This window comes from Camelus bactrianus, chromosome 4 (genome assembly GCF_048773025.1).
Source record: "Camelus bactrianus isolate YW-2024 breed Bactrian camel chromosome 4, ASM4877302v1, whole genome shotgun sequence".
In the NCBI taxonomy this organism is placed as follows: Eukaryota; Metazoa; Chordata; class Mammalia; order Artiodactyla; family Camelidae; genus Camelus; species Camelus bactrianus.
In genome coordinates this window covers 58,412,917-58,434,594 of record NC_133542.1, presented here as the reverse complement: position 1 = coordinate 58,434,594, position 21,678 = coordinate 58,412,917, and the positions used below count along the sequence as shown (strand labels likewise).

The window sequence follows — 21,678 nt, the reverse complement described above, 5'->3', positions numbered from 1 at the left end:
TCTTGCTTCCCCATATGTAATTGGTTTAATATGGCATTTTATTGCCAGCTTCTTATTTTTAATTATTTTAAACATGTATTAATCGTTAAAGAATTCATTTTTATATTGATTTATAGCAGTGTTTATAATAATTATTTAAACAAGTATATGTTTCTATAGTTTCAGTACTGTCAGTCTTTTGGTACCAGTTTATCTGTTTTTTCTCTATTCTTATTTTTCTCTGTATAGTGACTTTTGTCTATTTACTGAAGAATGGGATACTTTCTGAGCCCAGGATTTTCTGAGAATGTCCTTTTATTGTCCTCACAAGTGAATGGGAGCTTGACTGAAAATAAAATTCTTGGGCCGTAACCTTTGTTATCAGAATTCTAGGGGCATTTCACTTTGGTTTCGGGAATTTAAAGTTTTGAAAGAGGAATTTGAAGGTGTGGTTTTAAATAATTCCTGTGTAGGCAATCTGATTTTTCAGCCTGGATATCACAGAGGCTTTCTTTATGTGTGAGGGTCGAGACTTTAGTCATTTACTCATACACACGGTCAGTGTTTATTGACCACCTACTATGTGTTTGACATTGTTTTAGGCATTGGGATTTCCATAGTGAATGAGACGGAAATCCCTTCTCTCATGAAACTTCAGTCACGGGTTATATACATGTTAATGTTTTTCACTAAGTTTTCCTAGTGCCCCTGTGACTTTCTGGATCTTCCGATTTCAGTTTATCGACCCATTAGGAACATTTTCTTTCATTAAATCTCTGATTGTTATTATTACTTGGGTTCTTCAGATACTCCCGTGTGGAATTTCTTGTCTGTCTGGATTGGTCTTCTATTTTTTTCTTTTTTTTTTTTTCCAGATCCATGCCTTTTTTTTCTCTGCCTTTTATGAATAGGCAACACTTCTTCTTCTTTTTTCTTTTTAATTGAAGTATAATCAGTTGACAATGTTGTGTCAATTTCGAGTGCACAGCATAATGTTTCAGTCATACATATACGTACATATATTCATTTTCGTATCCTTTTTCATTAGAAGCTCCTACAAGGTATCGAGTATAGTTCCCTGTGCGATACGGAAGGAACCTGTTGTTTGTCAACAGGCAACATTTCTGATGCACTTTAAATTCTGTTGTTGCACTTTCATTTCCTGGTTTTTTGTCTTACCTAGTTCCCTTTTTATTTCTGCCTCTCTCAGCCAGTTTCCTCTCTGCTGTCACATTCTCTTACCATGTCATCCTTTATCTGTTTGAATCCATCTTTAAAACTTTTTTCCGAAAGTACAAAACAGATGTTGCTGAATTTTACCATTCTTTTGCTCAATTTTTTCCCTAAAGTGTTCATTCTTCGCCTCCTGAGCACGACCTCCCTGTTCTTCTTTGTAGGATCATTTCATAGGCTCCTCCCCTCCCCCCAGATTACTTATCCTTGGAAGATAAAAGTTTTATCTAGGTTTGATGTTTCCTTCATAATAAAATGAATGTCAGTCCCTTTGATCTTACATTTTACTGGGTAATGTTAGCGTGCTTCTCTCAGATCTCATCCTGAAGGATTCCCTGCTGGTTGGGTGAGTCAGTGTCCTCTGCGGAGCAGCTGTGGGAAAGCCTACTGCCTGGAACTTTACTTCTGAGCACTTTGCCATCTTGATTGCTGAAGCTGTGTAGCTCTTGGGCCAGCTCAGCGTCGCCTGGCTTCATTATGGGGCTGTAGCCTACGGAGGCAGGGAAGAAGCAAGTCCTTCCTTCTGCCAACCCTGGCTCTCTGTCAGGTGGGGCCTCCAGGTCCCTAGGCGTCCCCTTAGAAGTCCCTTCCTGGTGCTGATCTCCATTGTGCTAAGGAAAGGCTATTACTATCATGAGAAGTAGGAATAGTAATCTTACTAGCAGTGTATATACCCTGGGTGCCTATCAGAATTGCCTGGTGAATTAAAAAAAAAAAACAAAAACCACAGATGCCCAGGCTTTACTTCAGCTCTGCTATGTCTAGGTGATTCTGATATGCATTTAGGATTGGAAACCACCAAGCTAAATGGCTCCAGATGGACCAGGGCTCTGGCCTGTCCTTGCTCCCAGCCCCACCTCTGTGGGCACCAGTCCTCCCCCAGTTGGTGCCTCTAAGGCTTTGGGACCCTGCCCCTTTGCTCAGAAGGCATGGTGCACAGTCGCTCTCAGCAAGCATCCTTCTTTGCCTGATCTCTTCTACACTGTGCTGGGCAGAACCATCTTCGTGTTGCTGCCTTGTGGATGGCAATCAACCCTTCTTTCCAACCCAGATGCAAATTTTGACCCATTTTCATGATTCTCAGTCGCTTCTGTCAAGATTGGGGGTGGGAACTGGGAGCCAGGTGCCTTTGTTTTCCCACTATAATGGCTGTAAGTGGGAAAATCATACTGAGATGGAAACTGTGCAGATAGTACCTCTGCTGTATGTTGTGTGTGTGTGTGCAGACAGATACCGTATGTGGAATTTCTCCCATACACATATTTGGTGTGCCTCAAAATCATATGTGTGCGTGTGGCAATTTTTGTTTCTGGCGTCCTTATGAAATCTTTAAAATAAAAGTTGGGAAGATAAAGCAAAGCACATGTAATAGGTCTTCAAATATTCTCTCATAACCATACTTTTAAATTTTCCAATTATAGCCAAGACTGTTTACTCTCAGCTAACTGCTGGGTGCTGTATATGTCGGTGATATTTGAAATGCTGTGGACAATTCCCATTTTGAATAGAATAATTTATTATCATTACTTCTTAGGTAGCAGAGACTCCCACGGGAGAAAGAAATACACCCAAAAGGTAGTTATAAAAAGCTTCTCTCTGCTAGACATTGAAGCTTTTTCTCACTCGTAGAAAATGTATGGATTTGTTTGTTAGGAAATCTGCTTTTCCTTGAAAATGAGCCATGGTACTACTGGACTCTCTGTGAGTTTTTTATTCATTGGTAACAAAATTCTTCTTCGTCTTTTTTTTTATACATTAAGAAAATAGAACATCGACGGAATGAATTAGACTGGAGGAGACATGAAATGACTTTCTTTTTCTGTACAGTGTTGGAAATACAGCTGTTCTCTGATTATTTTACTGCCTTAGTACTCATCTGAGTGGCTCTTGAAATACTGTCTCCTATGAGAACCAACATCTTGCCCGATCATCTACTTTCTGGTTATCTTCTAGGTTGGAAACACCTGCTCTGAGAGGTCTAAGAGGTCTAATCCATGACCTTTGGCTTTTTAAAGTAATTCTTATGTTTTATTGATGTGCAGTTGATTTACAATGTTAGTTTCAGGTGTATAGCAAAGCAGTTCAGTTATACATGTACATATTTTCAAATTCTTTTCCATTACAGCGCATTACAAGAAACTGAATATAGTTCCCTGTGCTATACAGTAGGTCCTTGTTGTTTATCTGATGTATATATAGTAATGTGTACCTGTTAATCCCCAACTCCTAGTCTGTCCTTCCCCTCTCCTTCCCTCTCTGGTAACCACAGTTTGTTTTCTATGTCTGTGAGTCTATTTCTGGTTTGTAAATAAAATTTTTTTTTTTTTTTTTTAAGATTCTACATCATGACCTTTAACTGTATTCAGCTTTTTCCTTAGTCTCAGACTTTCTGGCTATTGATATACTTAATTTCATGACATTTTACTTGTGGACTATCCAAGTGATAGAATTAGCTTTTTAAAAATCTCACAGCTTTATTGGTTTACAGCAGTTTAAGTATATGTGTTACTTCATTTGATTCAACAGCCTGTGATGTAAGAAAAGGAAACCAGACTACTTGATGTCACAAATAAAGAAACTGAGGTTCAGAGGGGTTAAGTGACTTAGCTAAGGTCATGCAACTAAGAAGTTATAGAGCCAGGACTGGAAGCCAGATTTAATGTTCTTGCTGTCAGACACTCTGTTGGCTCTCAGAGCTTCGGCTGTACTTGGCCGTGGTATGTTTTGCTAAGATGATGCAACCTTCCCCTGTGTTCTCTCTTATCTTTTAGAGGATGATCTCTTAGAAGATGATGGGATTTTCAATATTTCAATATTTAATGAAGCTTGTTTAAAATTGAACAGGCATTCTAGGAAAGTTGGATCAGAACGCATGTACCAAGTAAGACGATTTCTTGTGCTATTTGTTAAAGAATTGTATTGCTTAAAAATTTGAGTGCTCTCCAAGTGAAGATCCAGAGTATTTAAAAACACTAACAGAATGAACTTCTAGACTGATTTTTTTGTTTCTAGAGATGGATGTGAGATGGATGCAGGTGAGGGACTAAATTGAAGGAAGGCACTGTTACTTGGCGATTTGTTACCATTTTCTCTGTCTGGTATTTCACATATATTTTAGTACATTTATAGTTGCAGCTTATTTTGTCATCAAATTCACACTTGCATATGGGTTTTTAAGAACGTTATTGCAGGGTTCTTGGTCCTCATTTCACTTGAATTTATAAATACCACAAATCTCAAGTGAAGTTATAAGTGTATTCCGGCAGGAACTGAGGTTTGTTATTTTGGTATCATTTTTAGTGCCTAGCAAATCATCTGGCAGAGAGTGGACTAAATATTAAATTAAAATTAATTCATTAACCATTTGCCAAAAGAATATCATGTATGAAGACCTGGATGTTCTAATTCAAATTAATACAGATATATACACATAAACAGACAACTACAATGTGGTATAATGAGGGCTTTGGTAAAAAGTAAATAAATGGAATAGGAGATTGTATGTTTGTGTGTAGATGTCCAGGTGCAATTTTTTTTTTTTAACAAGAAGCAAAAACAATGCTGTCTGCTTTTTTTTTTTTTTTTTTTCGGTGGCGAGGAGGTACTTAGGTTTATTTATTGATCTGTTTTTAGTGGAGGTACTGGGGATTGAACCCAGGATCCTGTGCATGCTAGGCATGCACTCTACCACTGAACTATACCCTCCCCTGCTGCTGTCTGCTTTTTAACCAGATAAAAGAGGTCAAATGAGGTGAAGAAGGGCATCGTGGGCAAAGAGAGTAGTTTGTTGGGTGACAGAGAACATGGCTTTCTTGGGGAAGAGAGAAAAAGCAAGTAGGGGTGAAAAACGGTGAGTCAGAAATCTGAGCAGTGACCTGATTGTCCCTGTATCCTGTGCTTGAACTTGGATCTTATTTTGATGTTTGTGTGGAGTCACTGAAGGATTTTAAGCAGGTGAGTGAGATATAAGAACACTGGACCTAGAAATATATTCAGGTATCCTAATAATTTAATATTAAATAAAGATGATTTTTCAAATGAGCACAGAAATAAATGGTTCTGGGACAGTTGGTTAAGACAACTCTTAATTCTCACTCTTAAGATGATTAAAGAGTTCACTTGAAAAAATTGCTATTTTTAATATGTTAGACAAAGATTGATTTGAGTAACATGTGAAACATTCTTAACAAATCCTGTGTGGGAAAAAGTGAGCATTCAAAGGCAGTTTGCAAAAGACACTATCCACACTGCCAAAACACACATGAACACATTATGCCTCAAAAAAAAAATTTAAACCATGAGATACCATGATTTTTCTATAAACTTGGAGAGAATATAGTTACACAGCTGTGGGCACTTAAATTAGCATGGCTTTTCTGGAATCGTTATGTGCTAGCATCTATCAGTAAACTTTCAAAAGTGCACTGTAATTATTCAGACACATACAGAAAGATTTTGTTCTCTGAAGCTTTATTTATAATAGGGGAAATTGGCAACAATTTAAATGTCCATCAGTAGGGATTTGGTTCAATAAATAATCATACATTCACCGGATAGAACACTATGCAGACATAAAATATGCTGTGCTCCACACCGGCCAACATTTGCTGCCGTGGGCCAATACTCCTATTGATAGTCTCTTTTTTCGCCTGTTGGTTTGACCCCTCTCAGTCTCCCTTCCCCTGCCTAACCCTTAAATTTGATTACTATCAAAGTTGCGCCTTGCCTGTTCTCTTGTCATTGTAGACCCCTCTTTGGGTGTCTTACCCATTCTCTTGACTTCCTTGACTATCTCCATGCGGAAGACCCCTAAATCGACTTCTTCGGGCCTAATCTACTGTATAACTCTGGGCCGTGTTCTTCCCAACAGACTTCCTGCGCGCCCTTCAGCCCTGTGTCTCCACATATGTGACCCCCCCACCGGCAGTGCCCTCCCCTCCCTTACGGTAGCTGGCTAACTCCTGCTGGTCCTTCAGTGCTCAGCTCAGTCATCGTCAGGCCTTCACTGACCTCCTCCTCCAATCGCTGTTGCTGCTATCTGAACTGTTTTCCGTACCCTGACTTTTCACATCCCCGGCTCACCTGGTTCGTGCTAGTTTTCTCCTTCAGTCCGCAATTAAGACGGGGAGGCCTCCCCTGATCCCCGAAGAGGAGGCTCCGGTGTCTCTCCTGGGTGCTCCTACAGCCTCATGTTTTATGACACTTATCCCTGGGTGTCCTATTTGCCTGAATACTTATCTGTGAGTTCCCTGAAGTCAGGGCCTGTATCTTCTTTTCCATTGTGTTCCCTGGCTGGCAAACCATAGGCACTCAATCTATTCATAGAATGAATTCACGATAGAGAAAAACCTTTATGTCATTGAAGAAAAGGACATTATGAAATTGCATATACAGTGTGATTCAAAGCTTGTGGCTAGAAAGTAATTTTTTTCTTTAAAGAATGAACTGCATGTAGTTTAGGATGAGACCGACTTTGTAGAAGCAGCCTGCGAAGTTGTGAGGTTTTCTTCAGCAGATGGCAGCAGTCTGAATGCAGACGGGGTGAAGTCAAGCATCTGGATGGACCCAGTGCTTTGGGTTTTCTAGAATGGGTGGAATTGAGAACAAAGGGGCAAGAGTATAAGGGTATGAGGCAAAGAGACTGGTGGAAGTGACAGACAATGGTTTCTGAGAGAGATGGGGAAGACTAGGATGGGGGTGGTAGAATACTGGTAGACAGTCTTGAGTGAGGAAATCTTGGGGGCAGAAATCTTGAGAGAGACCAGGCATGGTGAGAGTGAGTGGTCCAAAAGAGTAGGGGACTGTGAGATCTTGGTGGAGCAGTTCAGAGGACGGTGCCGCCTAGGATGTGGCCATGGATATGGGCAGCTAAAGTGGAGTGGAGAAACTTCATAGCACTGAACTCATGGAACCTGGGAGGTCAGGTTTTTGTGGCGTATCTATATGTTACCCAAGGGCATACTAGGAATTGGGGGAGAGAGGAATCTCCCAGTGAGCCAGGTGTCAGGGTCTTGGATGCCTGTGGAAGAATGACAATGATGAGGAAGGATAGAGTGTGGAATAGCCAATGACATGAGCATCAAAGGAAACACAAAATACATGGATATCCAGCTAAAGCACATTGATTGATCAAGGGCTGATCATGTTACTCCTGGGACCTTCACATATTTTTTTCCCTTGTAAGTCCCTATATTATACATATATCTTGAGTTGGCGATGGTTAGAGTTGTTATTGGGTGAGCAGTGTGTATGGTGACTCAGTGGACCAAAAACTCTTTACCAGAGCTCTAACAGGAAGGATCGAGCTAAGGACAATTGCTCAGTTGCTTTAAATGCATAATTTGGGGGTAGTCCTCATGAAGTTTAAAAAGTCTGTTCCATGAGGCTTATCTGTGGATTCCCTTATGAATAAAAAGAAATTAAAAGAATTTTACCCAGTAATTCCAGTATAGTTTCCTTTTCCTGGGGAGGCTCAAGGGATTACTTTAGAAGAGACTGGCACTTCGTCCATCTGAAACATAGCTATGCATTCTAAGCTTGGTCTTGTAGCTGGTTGAGGGGGAGGTTGACTAGGGTAGGTGGGTTAGCTTTGTGAAGTCCTTCCCTAGTTCAGCTTGCTACTGTATTAGAAATAATTCTCTGTTGGTGCAGACAAGGAGAAGGAACCTTTTTGCTTTATTTCCATTTTGCTTATAGCCTAGGTATCTGCAAGCCAAACAAATTTAACACGTTACTTTCTTTCAATCTCATGACAGTTTCAAGTTCTGGGTCGAAAGTGGTATCTGAGTCATTTTTATCACGCAACATCATTGAACTTCACAACGAGGGAACAAGCTGCCGTGGTGTGTTTAGATCTCTATCCAGCAACTAATTACACCGTGAACGTCACCCTCCTGGGATCTCCCGAGCAGCACTCGGTGCAAACAACAGTAACCACACCAGGAGGTAAGTGTAGGTGTCTTCGGTTTGGTATCTCAGGTCAACTGTACCATATGGAGGAGCGTAAAGGATGCTAGTCTCGGAGTCAAGAGACCTGGGTTCTCGTTCTGACAAACTACCAACTTGGTCTGGGGTTCAGGGTGCCTGAATCTTACCACCTGTCCCCTTCCTCATGGGGGTTCCGGTCAGAGAGGGTACAGACCAGGAAGGACTGCCTTACTCAGGGCTCCCCAGGAGTGATGGGTGGAGAATACTGTAAGGCTTCCTATCTGTCACCCCAAACCTAAGACAGCTGGACCCTAAGAGGAGTCATTGTGGACTAGAACCAAGGAGATCAGAAACGGGAGCTGCACTGTGTGCACTACTGGGAGGACAAAGAAGCCTCCTGACTGAGCCTTGTAGGAGCTTGTTAGACACAGAGGACAGTGGCCTAAGCAGGTCAGGCTCCTCCCCCCGTGGCTGGTGAGGAAGTCACATAGAGGCCGGCTGTGCCAACTCCACAGCTCCCCCTAGTGGGGAGGGATGCCGACGTCCCTACAATGTCTTTTGTTCCTTAGTTAGGTTTAACACACACATTTCTGGGCAACCCCACAGAGAGGCTGCCCGCTTCAAGTGAAAGACAGTAGAATAGGATGGGTCTTGCGGCTGCCTTCCTGCGGCCTTTCTCTGTTCACCACTGTTCTTTGTGGGCCAGGAGTGGGCACTTTGGTCTTTGGACTTGGAAGACTCTGAAATGTAATAGACACTACTGAGGGCCATGCAGCCCTGGAGGCTGGAAATTCACTTTTATTCTATTTTTTCATCTCAGATTATACCTTGTATCAGAAGAGGCTGCATGAATACCTCAGGACAGCATAAACCTAGTCCCCAGATACATTTCCAGATCATAATTTGAATATGCATTCCCTCCAATTATTAAATCCTCAGAGAAATTAAAGTTTAAAAATAAAATCCACTTCCCTTTGTAAACTCAAGTGTAAAGGCTCTAAAGTCCCAGATTTTCTTCTTCTGCAGCATCTTCTCTGCCAAGCCTCCGCCAGAGCGGTCTCGCTGAGGCTGAGCGTGTGTTGCAGCCTGGAAATCTTGTTCTGTAGTGGACGTTACTCCTCTGCTGCCTCCAACGTTGAATTCATCTTATTCCAAGTTTCATTTTCCCCATTTCTCAGTCTAAGTCCCAGAGATACAAAAGTTAGAAAACCAAAATTATGTGACAGTTCCACAAAACCATGAATGTACTAAAATGTCACTGAGTTGTACAAAGTGGTTAACTTTATGTTGTGTGGATTTCACCTCCCATTTTTTCAAAAAGGTATGTTCCCTTTTTTTTTTTTTTTTTTTACAGGGGGCGTTAATTAGATTTATTTATTTATTTATTTTTTTAGTGGAGGTGCTGGAGATTGAACCCAGGACCTTGTGCGTGCTAGACATGTGCTCTACCACTTGAGCTACACCCTCCACCTGGATTAGATGTTCTTCTTGCACTTGGGTCTCAGTTACCTTGTGAGTGATACAAGTGAAATATTTAGAACAGTTCCTAGCATGTAATAATGATGATGGCAATAATGACCATGTTGACTGAGTCCTGAAGATGTCCAGGTAGTGTTCACAGTGCTATCCCTGAGTCAACTCAAACCTACCCAACCTTTTGAGGAAGGCATTACTTTTATTCCCATTTTACAGATAAAGATCATGAGGCACAGAGATGTTAAACAACTTGCCCAAGATCACACATCTAGTGAGATGTACAGCTGGGATGTGAACACAGGCCGTCTGGCCCCAAGGCCCTCTTTTTAATACACACACCTACTGGTTTTTACTAAATATTTAGTTCTTAAAAAAAAAAAAAAAAGAAAAATTGTGTTCCAAGAACCTAGTGCATAGTCAGTCCAGACCCAGCTTGCTCTTGTCAGCCTTGGACCATGAGCAAAACCTTCAAATGCCATGGGGGCGTGAATGCATTCATTTAATAAATGTTCATTTCCTATCTACTGTCAGGCAGGTTCTGATAGCTGACCAATGCAGCAGCTATAAAGCAGGCTGGAGTCAGGACGTTGGAGAGGAGACAGATAAGGAAGGAAGGAAATATATCATGTGGTAGGTAGGGCTAAGTGGTCACATGAAGGATAAGGCTTGGCGAAGGGAGTGACAATTGGTGGTCAGGGAAGCCCTCAATTATAAGGAGACATTTCAGCACAGACCTGAAGGAAGGGAGGGACTAACGTGGGCAGAGGGGGGACACCAAGTGACAGGTGGGTCTTTGGCATGTTCTGGGAACATCAGGGGAGCCAGCATGGCCGGAGCAGAGTGAGCTGGAGAAAATGGTAGGAGATGAGATCTAAATTTCAGCTTGTGTATAAGCAGGGAGCCATGGTGTCCAGTTCTGAAAGTAAGACCAGTGTCACCTCCTCCTTTGCAGAGTGGACCCCAGATTATCAGCAGTGAGTATAATCTAGCATGTGTTGTTGCAGCCTCTCTAGGTTACTAAGCAGTCTGAAGCCCACCCCCTGTGAATTGAAACTTAACTGGGGAAATCTCTTTTTCTGAGGTTACTTGGATTCAGTCTGACACTAGGCTTCCCATCTGCTGTGGGGGAAGGGAATCTGCTCTCCTTGAAAATTTTAGAACTTGACTGGGGTGGCTCCGGGTCTTTCTTGGTGCCCATCCCATGTATTTAGAAACTTTTCTTTTCATTTCTCCTTTCATTCTCCTGTTTCTACCCACCCTCCACCATCGCTGAAGATCTTAGTCTGTTCAGTGAAAGAGCCTTCTTTCCTGATGGGCAGGAGACCCCACATTTACAGTAAGAAACGCTCCAAGTGAAATGCGTTGTCTTGCAGCCCCAATTTCCTGCTCTTTTCTCTGAATTTCTCTCCCTAGAGAGATCCCAAGAGTTGTTTTAATTCTGAGCAGCATGCCTTCCTACTATTGAATGCCTTGCTTCTGAGTCCTGCTTCCTCGTTAGGAGGGTCCCCTTGTCTTCCCTGGAGAATTACCCTCAGTTGATCCTTGAGCTGCTGTTGAATTTCTGGAACTCATGCTTTCACTGGCCTGACGAGGTCCAGGAAGTTCCCTAGGTCAGTGATTTTCCACCCAAGCCCCACCTTTCCTTAGAACTGAAGTTCATATGACTTCAAGTTTTCTCTTCCTCCCTGATGTGATTTCCTTTGCTTCATTTCATTCTCTCCTAGTCTGTCCTATTGGCAAGACCAAAGCCTGTTCTGTAAACTGATTTCATTCCTTGTTCAGAGACTGGGCAAATCTCATCTGTAGAAATGGAGGGTTCTAGGCATATACTTTTGTGACTCCTTCTCAGCACTCGAGTTTGTAATCATCCCACTGGGTTTTGTCCACTTCCACCCACAAAGAATCTGTGCTGCAGAACCTCCAGTCAGGAGCTCTGTGAAACAGTCCAGGGCAGTACGAGAGCCTGTGGTGCTGGGGTGACCCCGAGCCTGTAGACAAACCATGGGTTCTATCTTCTCTCAATCTCTTTCTTCCGAACAAGATAAAAGAGGAACAGAATTTGGGGCAGCTAATCTACTGTTGTCTGCTAATGTCTGGCTCCCTCAAATGCTCTCTAAAATCTCCCACTAAGGCTCTTTGTGCTTCTCAAACTTTAGCACACATAAGAATCACCTGGAGAGCTCACTAAAACACTGGTTTCTGGGCTCCATCCAAGAGGCTCTGATTCAGCAGCCAGGAGTGGGGACCCCAAATTTTCATTTCTAGGAAGTTCCCAGGCCTGGTGGATGCCGGCGGTCCACATTTTGAGCAGCACTGCTCTACCACATAGACCTCCCTTACCTCTGGGCAATTAAAAGCCTTCACTTGAAAGAAAAGACATGGTAAAAAGAAATACCAAAAAAAAAAAAAAAAAGAAAAAAGAAAAAAGTGGTTCCCAAAATAATTCAATCCCAAAAATAATTCTTAAGCTCACGCTTAAGAAACCTTTGTGTTGAAATTTTGCCTGATTTGTGAAGAAGTTTTCCTGGTAATCGAAACGTCATCCATTCTTCCTGTTCCAGCTGTGGGAACTGACAGCCTCCATCTTCCCCAGTCGTGCTTTGCTGCTGGGTGGCAGCCCTTGTCTTTGTATAAACTCACAGTCCCTCCCAGTTAGTGTACTCACGTGTCGCAGGCCGGAAAGACTGCATCTTAGCCCTGCTTCCCACAGACTAACAAATGAGAAGTTAAGTATCCATTTATTGCCCAAGCAAGTTCCCAGGAACTGGCCCCAACCCCCACCCCCACCCTCCCCGGACTGCACCACACAGTTTTTAGTAAAAGCTACGTTGGAGCATGAGGCTTAGACATGTGGGCAAATGAGGTTTCCTGCTGCCTTTCCCGCGGAAGTATGAGCCATTAGATCTGCCCACGAACCTTGCCCGGCCGTCCCACGCAGGCTCAGGCTGAAAAGCCGAGGAGAGGGAGGGGGCGGAGACTGGCTACTTACCTCTTGGAGGCTGGGGATGCACATGCCCCTTGTGCCTGAGCACAGGCAGGTCCCGGAGAGCAAAAACCTGCATCTTGTTTGGGCAGTGACCTGTAATATATCAATTCCACCCACTAGGAAATGTGACCCAAGGAGTTGCCTTCTTACCTGAAAGATTGTGTATTTACTGTTTCTCCCTTGAGGATTAATCAGTAGAATGTGGAGAGAGGCCAAAACTGTCTTTTCCTTTATAAAATTGAGAAGACAGGAAAATGGTAACCTTTCACACACGTGAACAAGATAACTGACCTCTAACGTCAGGGTGTTGATCAGGAAAGGTCCATTCTAGTTCTAGGAGTCTGTGTTAGGAAAGCAGTTTTAAATTCCTTCAGTTCATTTATTTCAACCTCCAAATTTCTTGGCTGATTTATTTACCATGATTATTTCACTTTTCTATTCAATTTTGTGTTCTTATTGACATATGCAACGTATTTATATAGTAATAGTTTATTATTTGTGTCAGATTATTTGTGTCGATATTTCTACTGTTTCATTGTTTCTTTTAATTTTGCTTATGGTGTTTTGACATATGAAAGTCCTAGATTTCTATGCAGTCAAATCTATTGATCTTTTTTCTTTGTGATTTGTTACACTTATGTTAAATACAGAATTTTTTTAAACAGAAGTTTTTACTTTTATCCCATCTTTTTTTTTGTAGGAAAGACTCTGTGACCTGCATAGGTATATAAGATAAAAGGAAGTAAGTTAAATAGTTAACTTACACAAGACTGAAAGCAAAGTCAGGGACATAAAAAAAGATGTAGGAATGAAGTTAAGAATAATTTATATTCTTAATAATCTATTCACTCGTTCATTAGCAGCTCATACAGTTAGGTTTACGTTTTCGACCCATCCAGTCAGAAAGGGAGTGATTACATTGCCCTAAGGTTACAACAAAGCAGTGTTTTTGGAGAGAAGTACAGTTATTTTCAGCACCACAATCAGACAGGAATTTGATTCCGGGAGGTTTCATAAATAGTACAATAGAAGAGCAGCATTTTATGAGGATTTTATGAGGCTGTTTCTTGTGTTGCCTCTCAACACGGCACATTGCATTTCAGGAGAGCCCAGCTCAGTGCGGGGTGGACAAGGAATGTTGCCTCAGAAATGCATGTGTTCTGCTGATCTGGCTTGATTCAGGGGTCGGATTAGATTATTTCAGATTATTTGGAGTCATGACTGGTGTCCGTGTGTTTTCAGGTAGTGTTTGCTAAATACTGTTTCTCTTAACTCAGATTTGATAAACTGCGGGGCAATTAAGCTTGACTGTTCTCTCTCATCAGTGCCCAGGGAGCAGTCTGTGTCTGTTGCCAGTTGAAATAATAAGGATCTGTGCCTGAAAAGAAGGCTGTTGGCCTCTCTTAGAAGGCTGAGCCGAGTTTAGGGAGCTGAGCTAAGGGAGTTGTTTGAATCTGCTTCTCCATGGATGAATCCCAGTTCCTCTCCATATAATCTGATCACATACCTTTGGCCTGGAAATCTTATGGTAGTTGTAACCAGATACCAAATTTGTCTTAAGAAAAATTTCAACAAAATAGCAGTAAAAAAAAAAAATCTTTGCACAATGTTATATCCTTCTAAGATAAACTGTGAAATGTGCATCAGAGGAAACTAAAGGATAATAAAATGATTACCACCATTTATAGAGCTGTAGAGGGGTTATGGAAACAGTAGCGTTGCTTTCAAGCAAGTCGATTTGTAGCCATTCTCTCTGACAATATTTACCTTGCAAAGCCAACTGTCTATTTAGGCTGCTCCTAATTAAGGGCTTTAAAACCATATCATTTATGACTAAGAGAATGCTAATTTTCCTGTTCTCTTTAGCAGAGGATTGCAGGCATTTAGTTACTTCTAAAATAGTGTTGGTAAATTAAAAAAAGAAAAACAAACCTAAAGAAGGGAGAATAGAATAGCTTTTATCTAGTCCCTGGTAGAATGCCTAACTGTTAAGGTGGCTGATGTTGGCAGGCTTTCTAACAGTGTGCACAGTTTGAGATCTGCGGTGTCCTTGTAAAACTTACGCCACACTGATTCCTGTTCACAAAAGCAAAGTCCGAACTAAAGATAATAAAGGCCATAGGTAAATTAACATTGTTTGTGATATCTTCCCCACAAAATGATAAATATTGTAACAGTATTCTGTAGTGGAAGAATTATGTCTGAAGTCTGCCTGCTTCTCTTACAAAGCATCGGTCTAAGAAACTCATACTCGCAGCTGGGCCAGGCCAGAAGTTGGCCTGTATTTTGCATGGAATAGCCAGTCACCTGTAATATGCCCAAAATGGGGAGAGTTAATGGCTGTTCTTTTTAAGATAATGACATTGTAGATCCAGCCTGGTAGGACCATACCTATGGGGTACATAAAATGAGTAAGTTGTTTGGAACTGGAGCCCATCACTAAATGGGTTTCAAATGGCTCTGGAGGCAATGGGTTCATCTCATTCTTTCCAGGACCGCCATGTTCTAAGCATGTGTACGGACAAAGGGGCTCCAAGACTGTTCCCCACCTGAAATCGGAGAAGACTGCTTACTTCTTACCATTCCATTACCGTTAATACAATGCAAAGGAAAGCTAACTACAAGATGTTCGTTTTTGTTTTATTTCCTTATAACTTTGAAATTTGGTATGATTTCAGATTTCTCTTTCTCTTGTTTTCTCTCAGTCTCTCTCTCCCTTCCTGAAATAAATTTCACGTGGTCATGGTACATTAGTTCTTATATGGTGTTGGATTCTGTTTCCTAATATTTTCTTTAGTATTTTTGTACCAATATTCATAAATGATGTAGGTTTATAGTTTTCTCTCTCTTTTTTTTTTTACACTATCCTTATCAAGTTTAGGCATTAGTATTTACCTTGTTTCATAAAAAGAATTTGGAAGGTTTCCTTCATTATTACAATTCATGGAGCATTTGGACTATCTGGTCTCAGCTGGTTTGGTAGAATTCCTCTGTGTAACAGTTGGGAATGAGGGGACTTTCTGTGGTAGTTCCTTGATAACTTTCTCAATTTTTTTTTATGGAAATTAGTCTGTTTGAACTTTTTATGCCTAATGGGGTCAATTTTGGTCTACTGTATCAGGAATTGTCCATTTTATCTCTGTTTTCAATATGTATTTGCATAGAGGTCTGCATAGTGGTTTCATGTAACTTTTTGAATTTTCTTTTATTTCAATGATTACTTCTCCCTTTATTTGATTTTATGTCTTTTTTCTTGATTGCTAGCTAGCAGGTTGTCTATTTTATTGGTATTTTTAAAAAGCCAAGACTTTGTTTTATTAATTAGATCTACTATTTTTTCCCCCTTTACATCAGGGATTAGCAAACTACGGCCTGTGGGCCAAATCTGGCCTGTCTCTTATTTTTATAATAAAGTTTTATTGGAACACAGCCAAGCCACTCATTTGCATATTGTCTGCGGCAGAACCAGCTGTCCCAGAAAACCCAAGATATTTACTGCCTGACCCTCGATAGAAAGCATTTTCTGACTTCTGCTCTACATTCTTAGTGTCTGCTCTCATATTTATTGTACCCTTTCTTATGCTTTACAAAGGTAGTTGCAGTTTATCTTCATTGTGAGTTGTAGCTTTTTGCATTAAAAAGTGTCCTTCGTCATAGTGCTTTTTGATTTGAAATCTGTTATATCAGTATTACCAGTGGTTTCCATTTGTCTGCTATACTATGGTCCATTGCTTTATTTTAGGCTTTTTGAATCACTTTGTTTTAGGTTCCTGGAATGTTTAGTGTGTAGTTGGATCTTGCATTGTGAGACAAATCGAAAATCTTTTAAATTTTTTATTAGGTAAGTTAAATCCATTTGCAGTTATTGATAAGACTGGTATGTTTGGACTCAGCTCTGTCCTGTTATTTTCTGTTATCACAACCATATGTATTATGTTGTAGTTTTTGTATTTTTTCTCTGTGATGTATTTTCTTTGCTATTTTACATATGTATGTAAATATATATATGTGTATGTGTATATATATATTTTTCTAATGATTAACTTTGAACCTTTTTTAAATGCCCTGTCTTCTATTTTCTTATTTAACTTTTCACCATCTGGTTTGTTGGCTTTTAATGGCATACTTTAACTTCCATGTATTGCCTGTGTTCAAACTAGTTTCCTGTTTCCCTGTTCCTTTTCCTCTCAATTTTTCAGTTGCCTTTATTTCTATTTTATCAGAACTGTTTACATTTTATTCTTCCGTATGTCCCCACCTTTATTTTAGTCTTAGATCTACAATTTAATGTATGAGATGCTGACCATCAGTCTTTTTGCTAAAGTTGCCCCAGTTACCTCTTGGTTGAAGCCCATGTAGAGGGCTCCCCAAGAGAACAGTATTCCCTGAGTTCTTGCACGTTTAAAACTGTTTCTCTATGGTCCTGATACTTGAAAGATAGTGTGGCTGGATATAAAAATCTTGATTTACACTTTCTTGATTTTATTTTCTTTAAATTCATTTCTTTTTTTGCCTTTTTATGTAGCTTTTGAGACGTCTGATGCAACCTGATTCTTTTACCTTTGGATCTTAGTTGTTTATTTGAATGGAGATACTGAGGATGTTTCTCTATATCTTTGAAGTCGAACCTTTTACTTAGATAAGTCTTAGGGTAATTGTTCTGGGTAGGCTTTCTCAGGTATCTGGTGGGTCCTTTCAGTATTTACATTCAGGTCTTTTTATTTTTGTAAGGCTATCTTGGATTATAGTTTTAAATATTGTTTCCATGTTTTTCTTCTTTAGAGACTTTAATTATACATGTGTTGGATCTTTGCCTATATTCATTCCATGTCAAGCACTTTGTTTTTTATTCTTTTTACTTCTTTTAATCTCATTTTTATTCTTTTTGGTTGTTTTCCTGTATTTATTCAATGCCCTGTAATAAATTTTTATTCTAATCTATCCTTTGGGCATCATGAAATTTAGTCTTTATTTCTGATGTGATTTTGTCCTTTCCTTTTGCTTTTCTCCTGAATTCAGTCACTTGTGTTTCATTTCCTCCCCACTTTTTGTTCATGCTGTTTCTAGCTTTTGAATTTCTAACTCAAGGTGTTTTTTAATACTCCATAATGCTTGTCTGAGGACATTTGTTTATTGTGTTATGGGTTTTTTCCCCTCTATTTTGTGCTTTTTTTTTTTTTTAAAAAGTGGAGTTTTTCACAAGCTAAAATGTTGTAATTATAATTTTCTGTTTTTGTTTTAAAATTAACATTCCTTTCATTTATTAATTCCATGGACAGAATTGGTCATTTAGGATGGGTTAATAAGATTTCTAGGTTAAGAGTGCCCTCTTCTGTCATGAGGTGCAGTTTCCTTTAAAGGATTTTTTTTTTTTTTTTTTTTTTTGATGAGGGTGGAGATGAATTGTGTATTCTTTTAGTTTGGGTTCTCTTTTGACTTGTAGGATCTTACCTTTCCCCCATACTTCTTTTTCCCATCACCACTTAGTTTCCAAAGGACATCTATTCTTTCCTTTTTATCCTCTTCTTTCCCAGAAGCAATGCCTTTCTCATGTCACTACCTGAAATCTCATAAACTTTTCTTTCTTTGCTTGTAGTCAGTACTCCGACATACCACGTCTCTTTTTCAGTGTTTTCATGCTTAAGGTGGAATTTCTCTTTCCGGGAGTGAATCTCTTTCCGAAACGTGAATCTAACTCATGTTTGAGCCCTTTGTTTCCCTTTTCTCTTTCACACGGCTCTTCTTGTGGAAGAGAAAGTCCTGTGGGAAACTGAGAGATAACTTTGCTGGAATGTGGTTTATTTTTCTATTAAATGGTACTTTAAAGTTTGTAGTATTCTCTGTCTTCCAGTTGTGATGACAGCATTGGTTTTATGTTGTTTTATTTGCCTTTCCAGTTGATCTGAAAAACATTTTGGAGAATGTGTAGGGAGATTTGAATTTAAGGGGCCACCATTATCCTTGAACTAATCAGAACTGTAATCTGAAACAAATTCTTAAGTGCTAAGTTTCCACCTCCATATCTCTGCTCATGTCACTTCTTCTACCTGGAACACCCTGCTTCTTTTCTTCAGTTTCTATATTCCCTTCTTTCATAATCTCCCCAACTGAAGGTAAGTTTTCTTCTTTCTGAATTTCCATAAAGGGAAGTATAAGTAGGCGTTTGGCACAGTTACCCTGGCGTCAGGCTATCTAAATTCAGATCTCAGATCTGCGATTTACTATCTCTGTGCCTTTGGGCAAGTTACTTAACCTCTATGTGCCTAAATTGCCTTAACTGTAAAAATGACACTAATAATGTGGATTTGTCGTGAGACTAAACATGTTAGTGCGTATGCAGAACCAGCACAATACCTGACACGCCATAGACATCTATGAAATGTTAACTGTTCCTTAAATTTACCTTATGACAGTGGTTACATACTCCCTTATATTTTTGTTATACAGTGTAACCCCTCTTCTAGATTAAATACATATTAAGGGCAGAAACCATGTCTTATTCAGAGCACCTGTCTTCCATTTGGTTACTATGATATCGGTGCTTCACTTTCCCCTTACTGCTGATTGCTTACATTTAAACAGCCAGGAATGCCGTGCTCGCCACTGTCCCGGACATGAGGAGTCCAAAGACAAACAAGACGTAGTCTCTCATCATGCACACACACATAATAACGCAGTGGTTAAAGTGTGGTTTGAGGTATTTTCAGGGGACTATGCGAGCACAGAAGAAGTAATGACTCGTTTTGCCCAGAGTTGCTCACCCACATTAATGAAGCAGAAACAAAAGTTTCAAGGAATCTGATAAACTAAGAGCCACATTTTCCTTCTCTGAGGGACTTCCACAGGTCTGGTTTTTCAACTTTAAGCTTCTAGATTAGACTGGCTCTGCAGGTTGGGAAAGGAGAGAGGGAAGACAGAGTGATCGTTGAAAATGGTGGAGAGAAGGGATATTTATGTGAGAAACAGAGCATGTGCTTTCCATAGCAAAGGATCAGAGATCAGAGTAGGAAGGGACTCAGGATGTGCCATTAGGATCCCCAAACCCAACCCCCAGTGAATTCAGCACGAGTTTACCCTGTCTGTGGTCCAAGCTGTGAGCCTCTTGACTGGAGAGAAGAGGACCTAGCATGAGAGTCACTCTCTGACCATGGTGGAACTGAACTGAACCAGTGAGTTTCCTCTGAGCAGAAAGAATTGCAGACCCACCACCACTGTAACATTACATGTGCATTCGTGTGTGTGTGTGTGTGTGTGTGTGTGTGTGTGTGTGTGAATCCTTTAAAATAAAACCAGGATCATATGTGTACCATTTGTCATCTTGCTTTTTTGTTTTATTTTTTTACTTTTGGCTTTGCAATATTCTATGGACATACTTCCATATAGGTTCATATAATGTCATTTCATTCTCTTTGATGGAAGCATAGCATTCCACTGTGTGAAAGTTCAGTAATTTATTAATTTAGCTACTGTGGAAGGATATTTAGGGTTTCCCTTTCAAATTTTTCTTATTATAGACAAAGCTGCTATTGGTATACTTGCATATATTACGTTTTGTTGATTCTCAGATGCACATTTTTTCACATTTTAATATCTGTGAATTCTTAGCAGTTGTTATACAGTCAGGTGGCTGCCGTGAGCATAATCGCCATCATCACCCTTGTATACATCAAGTTGGTCATAGCTGCTTGCAGTGTTGCTACTTTTAGTTAGTTATGGACATAATGGTATATTAACATTTTGTTTACTAGAAGTTTTCCAGAATTCTTCCAGTGATTTGACATTGAAACAAAAAGTTATTGTGTATGTAGAAAACTATGGAAATAAATCAGCAACATATAAAAGCAAGTGTCAGCATCAGAATGGCTTGCAGGAAAGAGAAAATAGAACATTTAAAAGAAATACTGCCTTATCAAACTCTGAATAGTGCAGAGGATGTGGAAAGATACAGACACAGATAACTCTTTTAAAAAAATGTTTTAAATTGAAGTATAGTCAGTTTACAGTGTTCTGTCAATTTCTGGTGTAACACACCTAATTAAAAAGTGATTGAGCAGTGTTACCTACTGAATATGAGAAAATTTTAGGAGTGTCTCAATCAGTTTTGCTTCAATTTTTCTTTTATGATATACTATAAAATTTTAATGTCTCTATGGGTCTGAAAATAACTCTTTCAACCAGTATAAAATAATTCTAAGAGACAAGAAAATAACCATGACAGTTTACTTGGAAGGATTTTTTTCTTTCTTATTAGTAAGACAAATAATAATAGGGTGTCTTACAAGAATGAAATCTTCGGTTTGATGAGATGGGCTGTATCTTTGCATCCTTGGGCAGGGTATTTCTGTAGAATTGAGTCTTGAGTGAGATTACCAAGATAAAGAGCCCCATAAATTCTTCTCCACAGAGACTGTATCAATTTACACACATACCTGTTTTCCAGCACCTTCACCAATGCTGGATATTCCAATTTTTTTTAATGTTTGAGAGCCTAATAAGTGAAAAGCTTATTTGATTTTGTTTCAGTTTGTATTTTTTTGCTTATTGAATGTCCTCTTACAGTTTTCCTATGAATCACCTTTTCTATTTTTGCTTCTTTTGTATATGTTGATGGTGATATTTTTCTTCCTGGTAGGTTCTTTCGACAGCAAGGCCATCAACTTTTTCAAACATGTTACAGTTTTTTTTTTCCCACACTTTGTTGTTTGTCTTTCAAACTTAGGTTGTTGTATCTTTTCCTTAAAGAAAATTAAAGATTTAGTCAAATAAATAGATACGTATTTTCTAGTTTTCTTATTATTTCTTTCTTTCCTAACCAAGATTATAGAACTATTTTTCTATATTCTTTTCTACTATATTTTTTGACTAAAAATTTTAATATAGTTGGAATCATTTTTGCCTGATATGTCAAGGCAGGAATCTAGTATTAGTTTATCTCTATGGATAACTATTTCCCAACTTAATTTATCTCCTACTGATTTGAAATTCCCCCTTTTATCTTACATAAATTTTCCTGCATAGATTGGTTTCTGGGTTCGTCTCTGTTCCGTCGATCTCTTTACTTATTCCTTTGCTATCAG

General features: G+C 39.6%; 1 protein-coding gene across 27 annotated transcripts in view; it reads left to right on the top strand.

Moving 5' to 3' along the window:
- SUSD1 (sushi domain containing 1) overlaps positions 1 to 21,678 on the top strand; it is a 142,351-nt gene that overhangs the window by 52,737 nt on the left and 67,936 nt on the right. For all 27 annotated transcript variants that reach the window (XR_012506515.1, XR_012506514.1, XR_012506513.1 and 24 more), the window contains 2 exons: positions 3,984 to 4,093; positions 7,968 to 8,157. Coding sequence is in view for 13 of the 27 variants with exons in the window: in XM_074362004.1 (XP_074218105.1) it covers positions 3,984 to 4,093; positions 7,968 to 8,157 (300 nt within the window). In the remaining 14 variants the exon portion in view is untranslated. The remainder of the gene's footprint in view (positions 1 to 3,983; positions 4,094 to 7,967; positions 8,158 to 21,678) is intronic.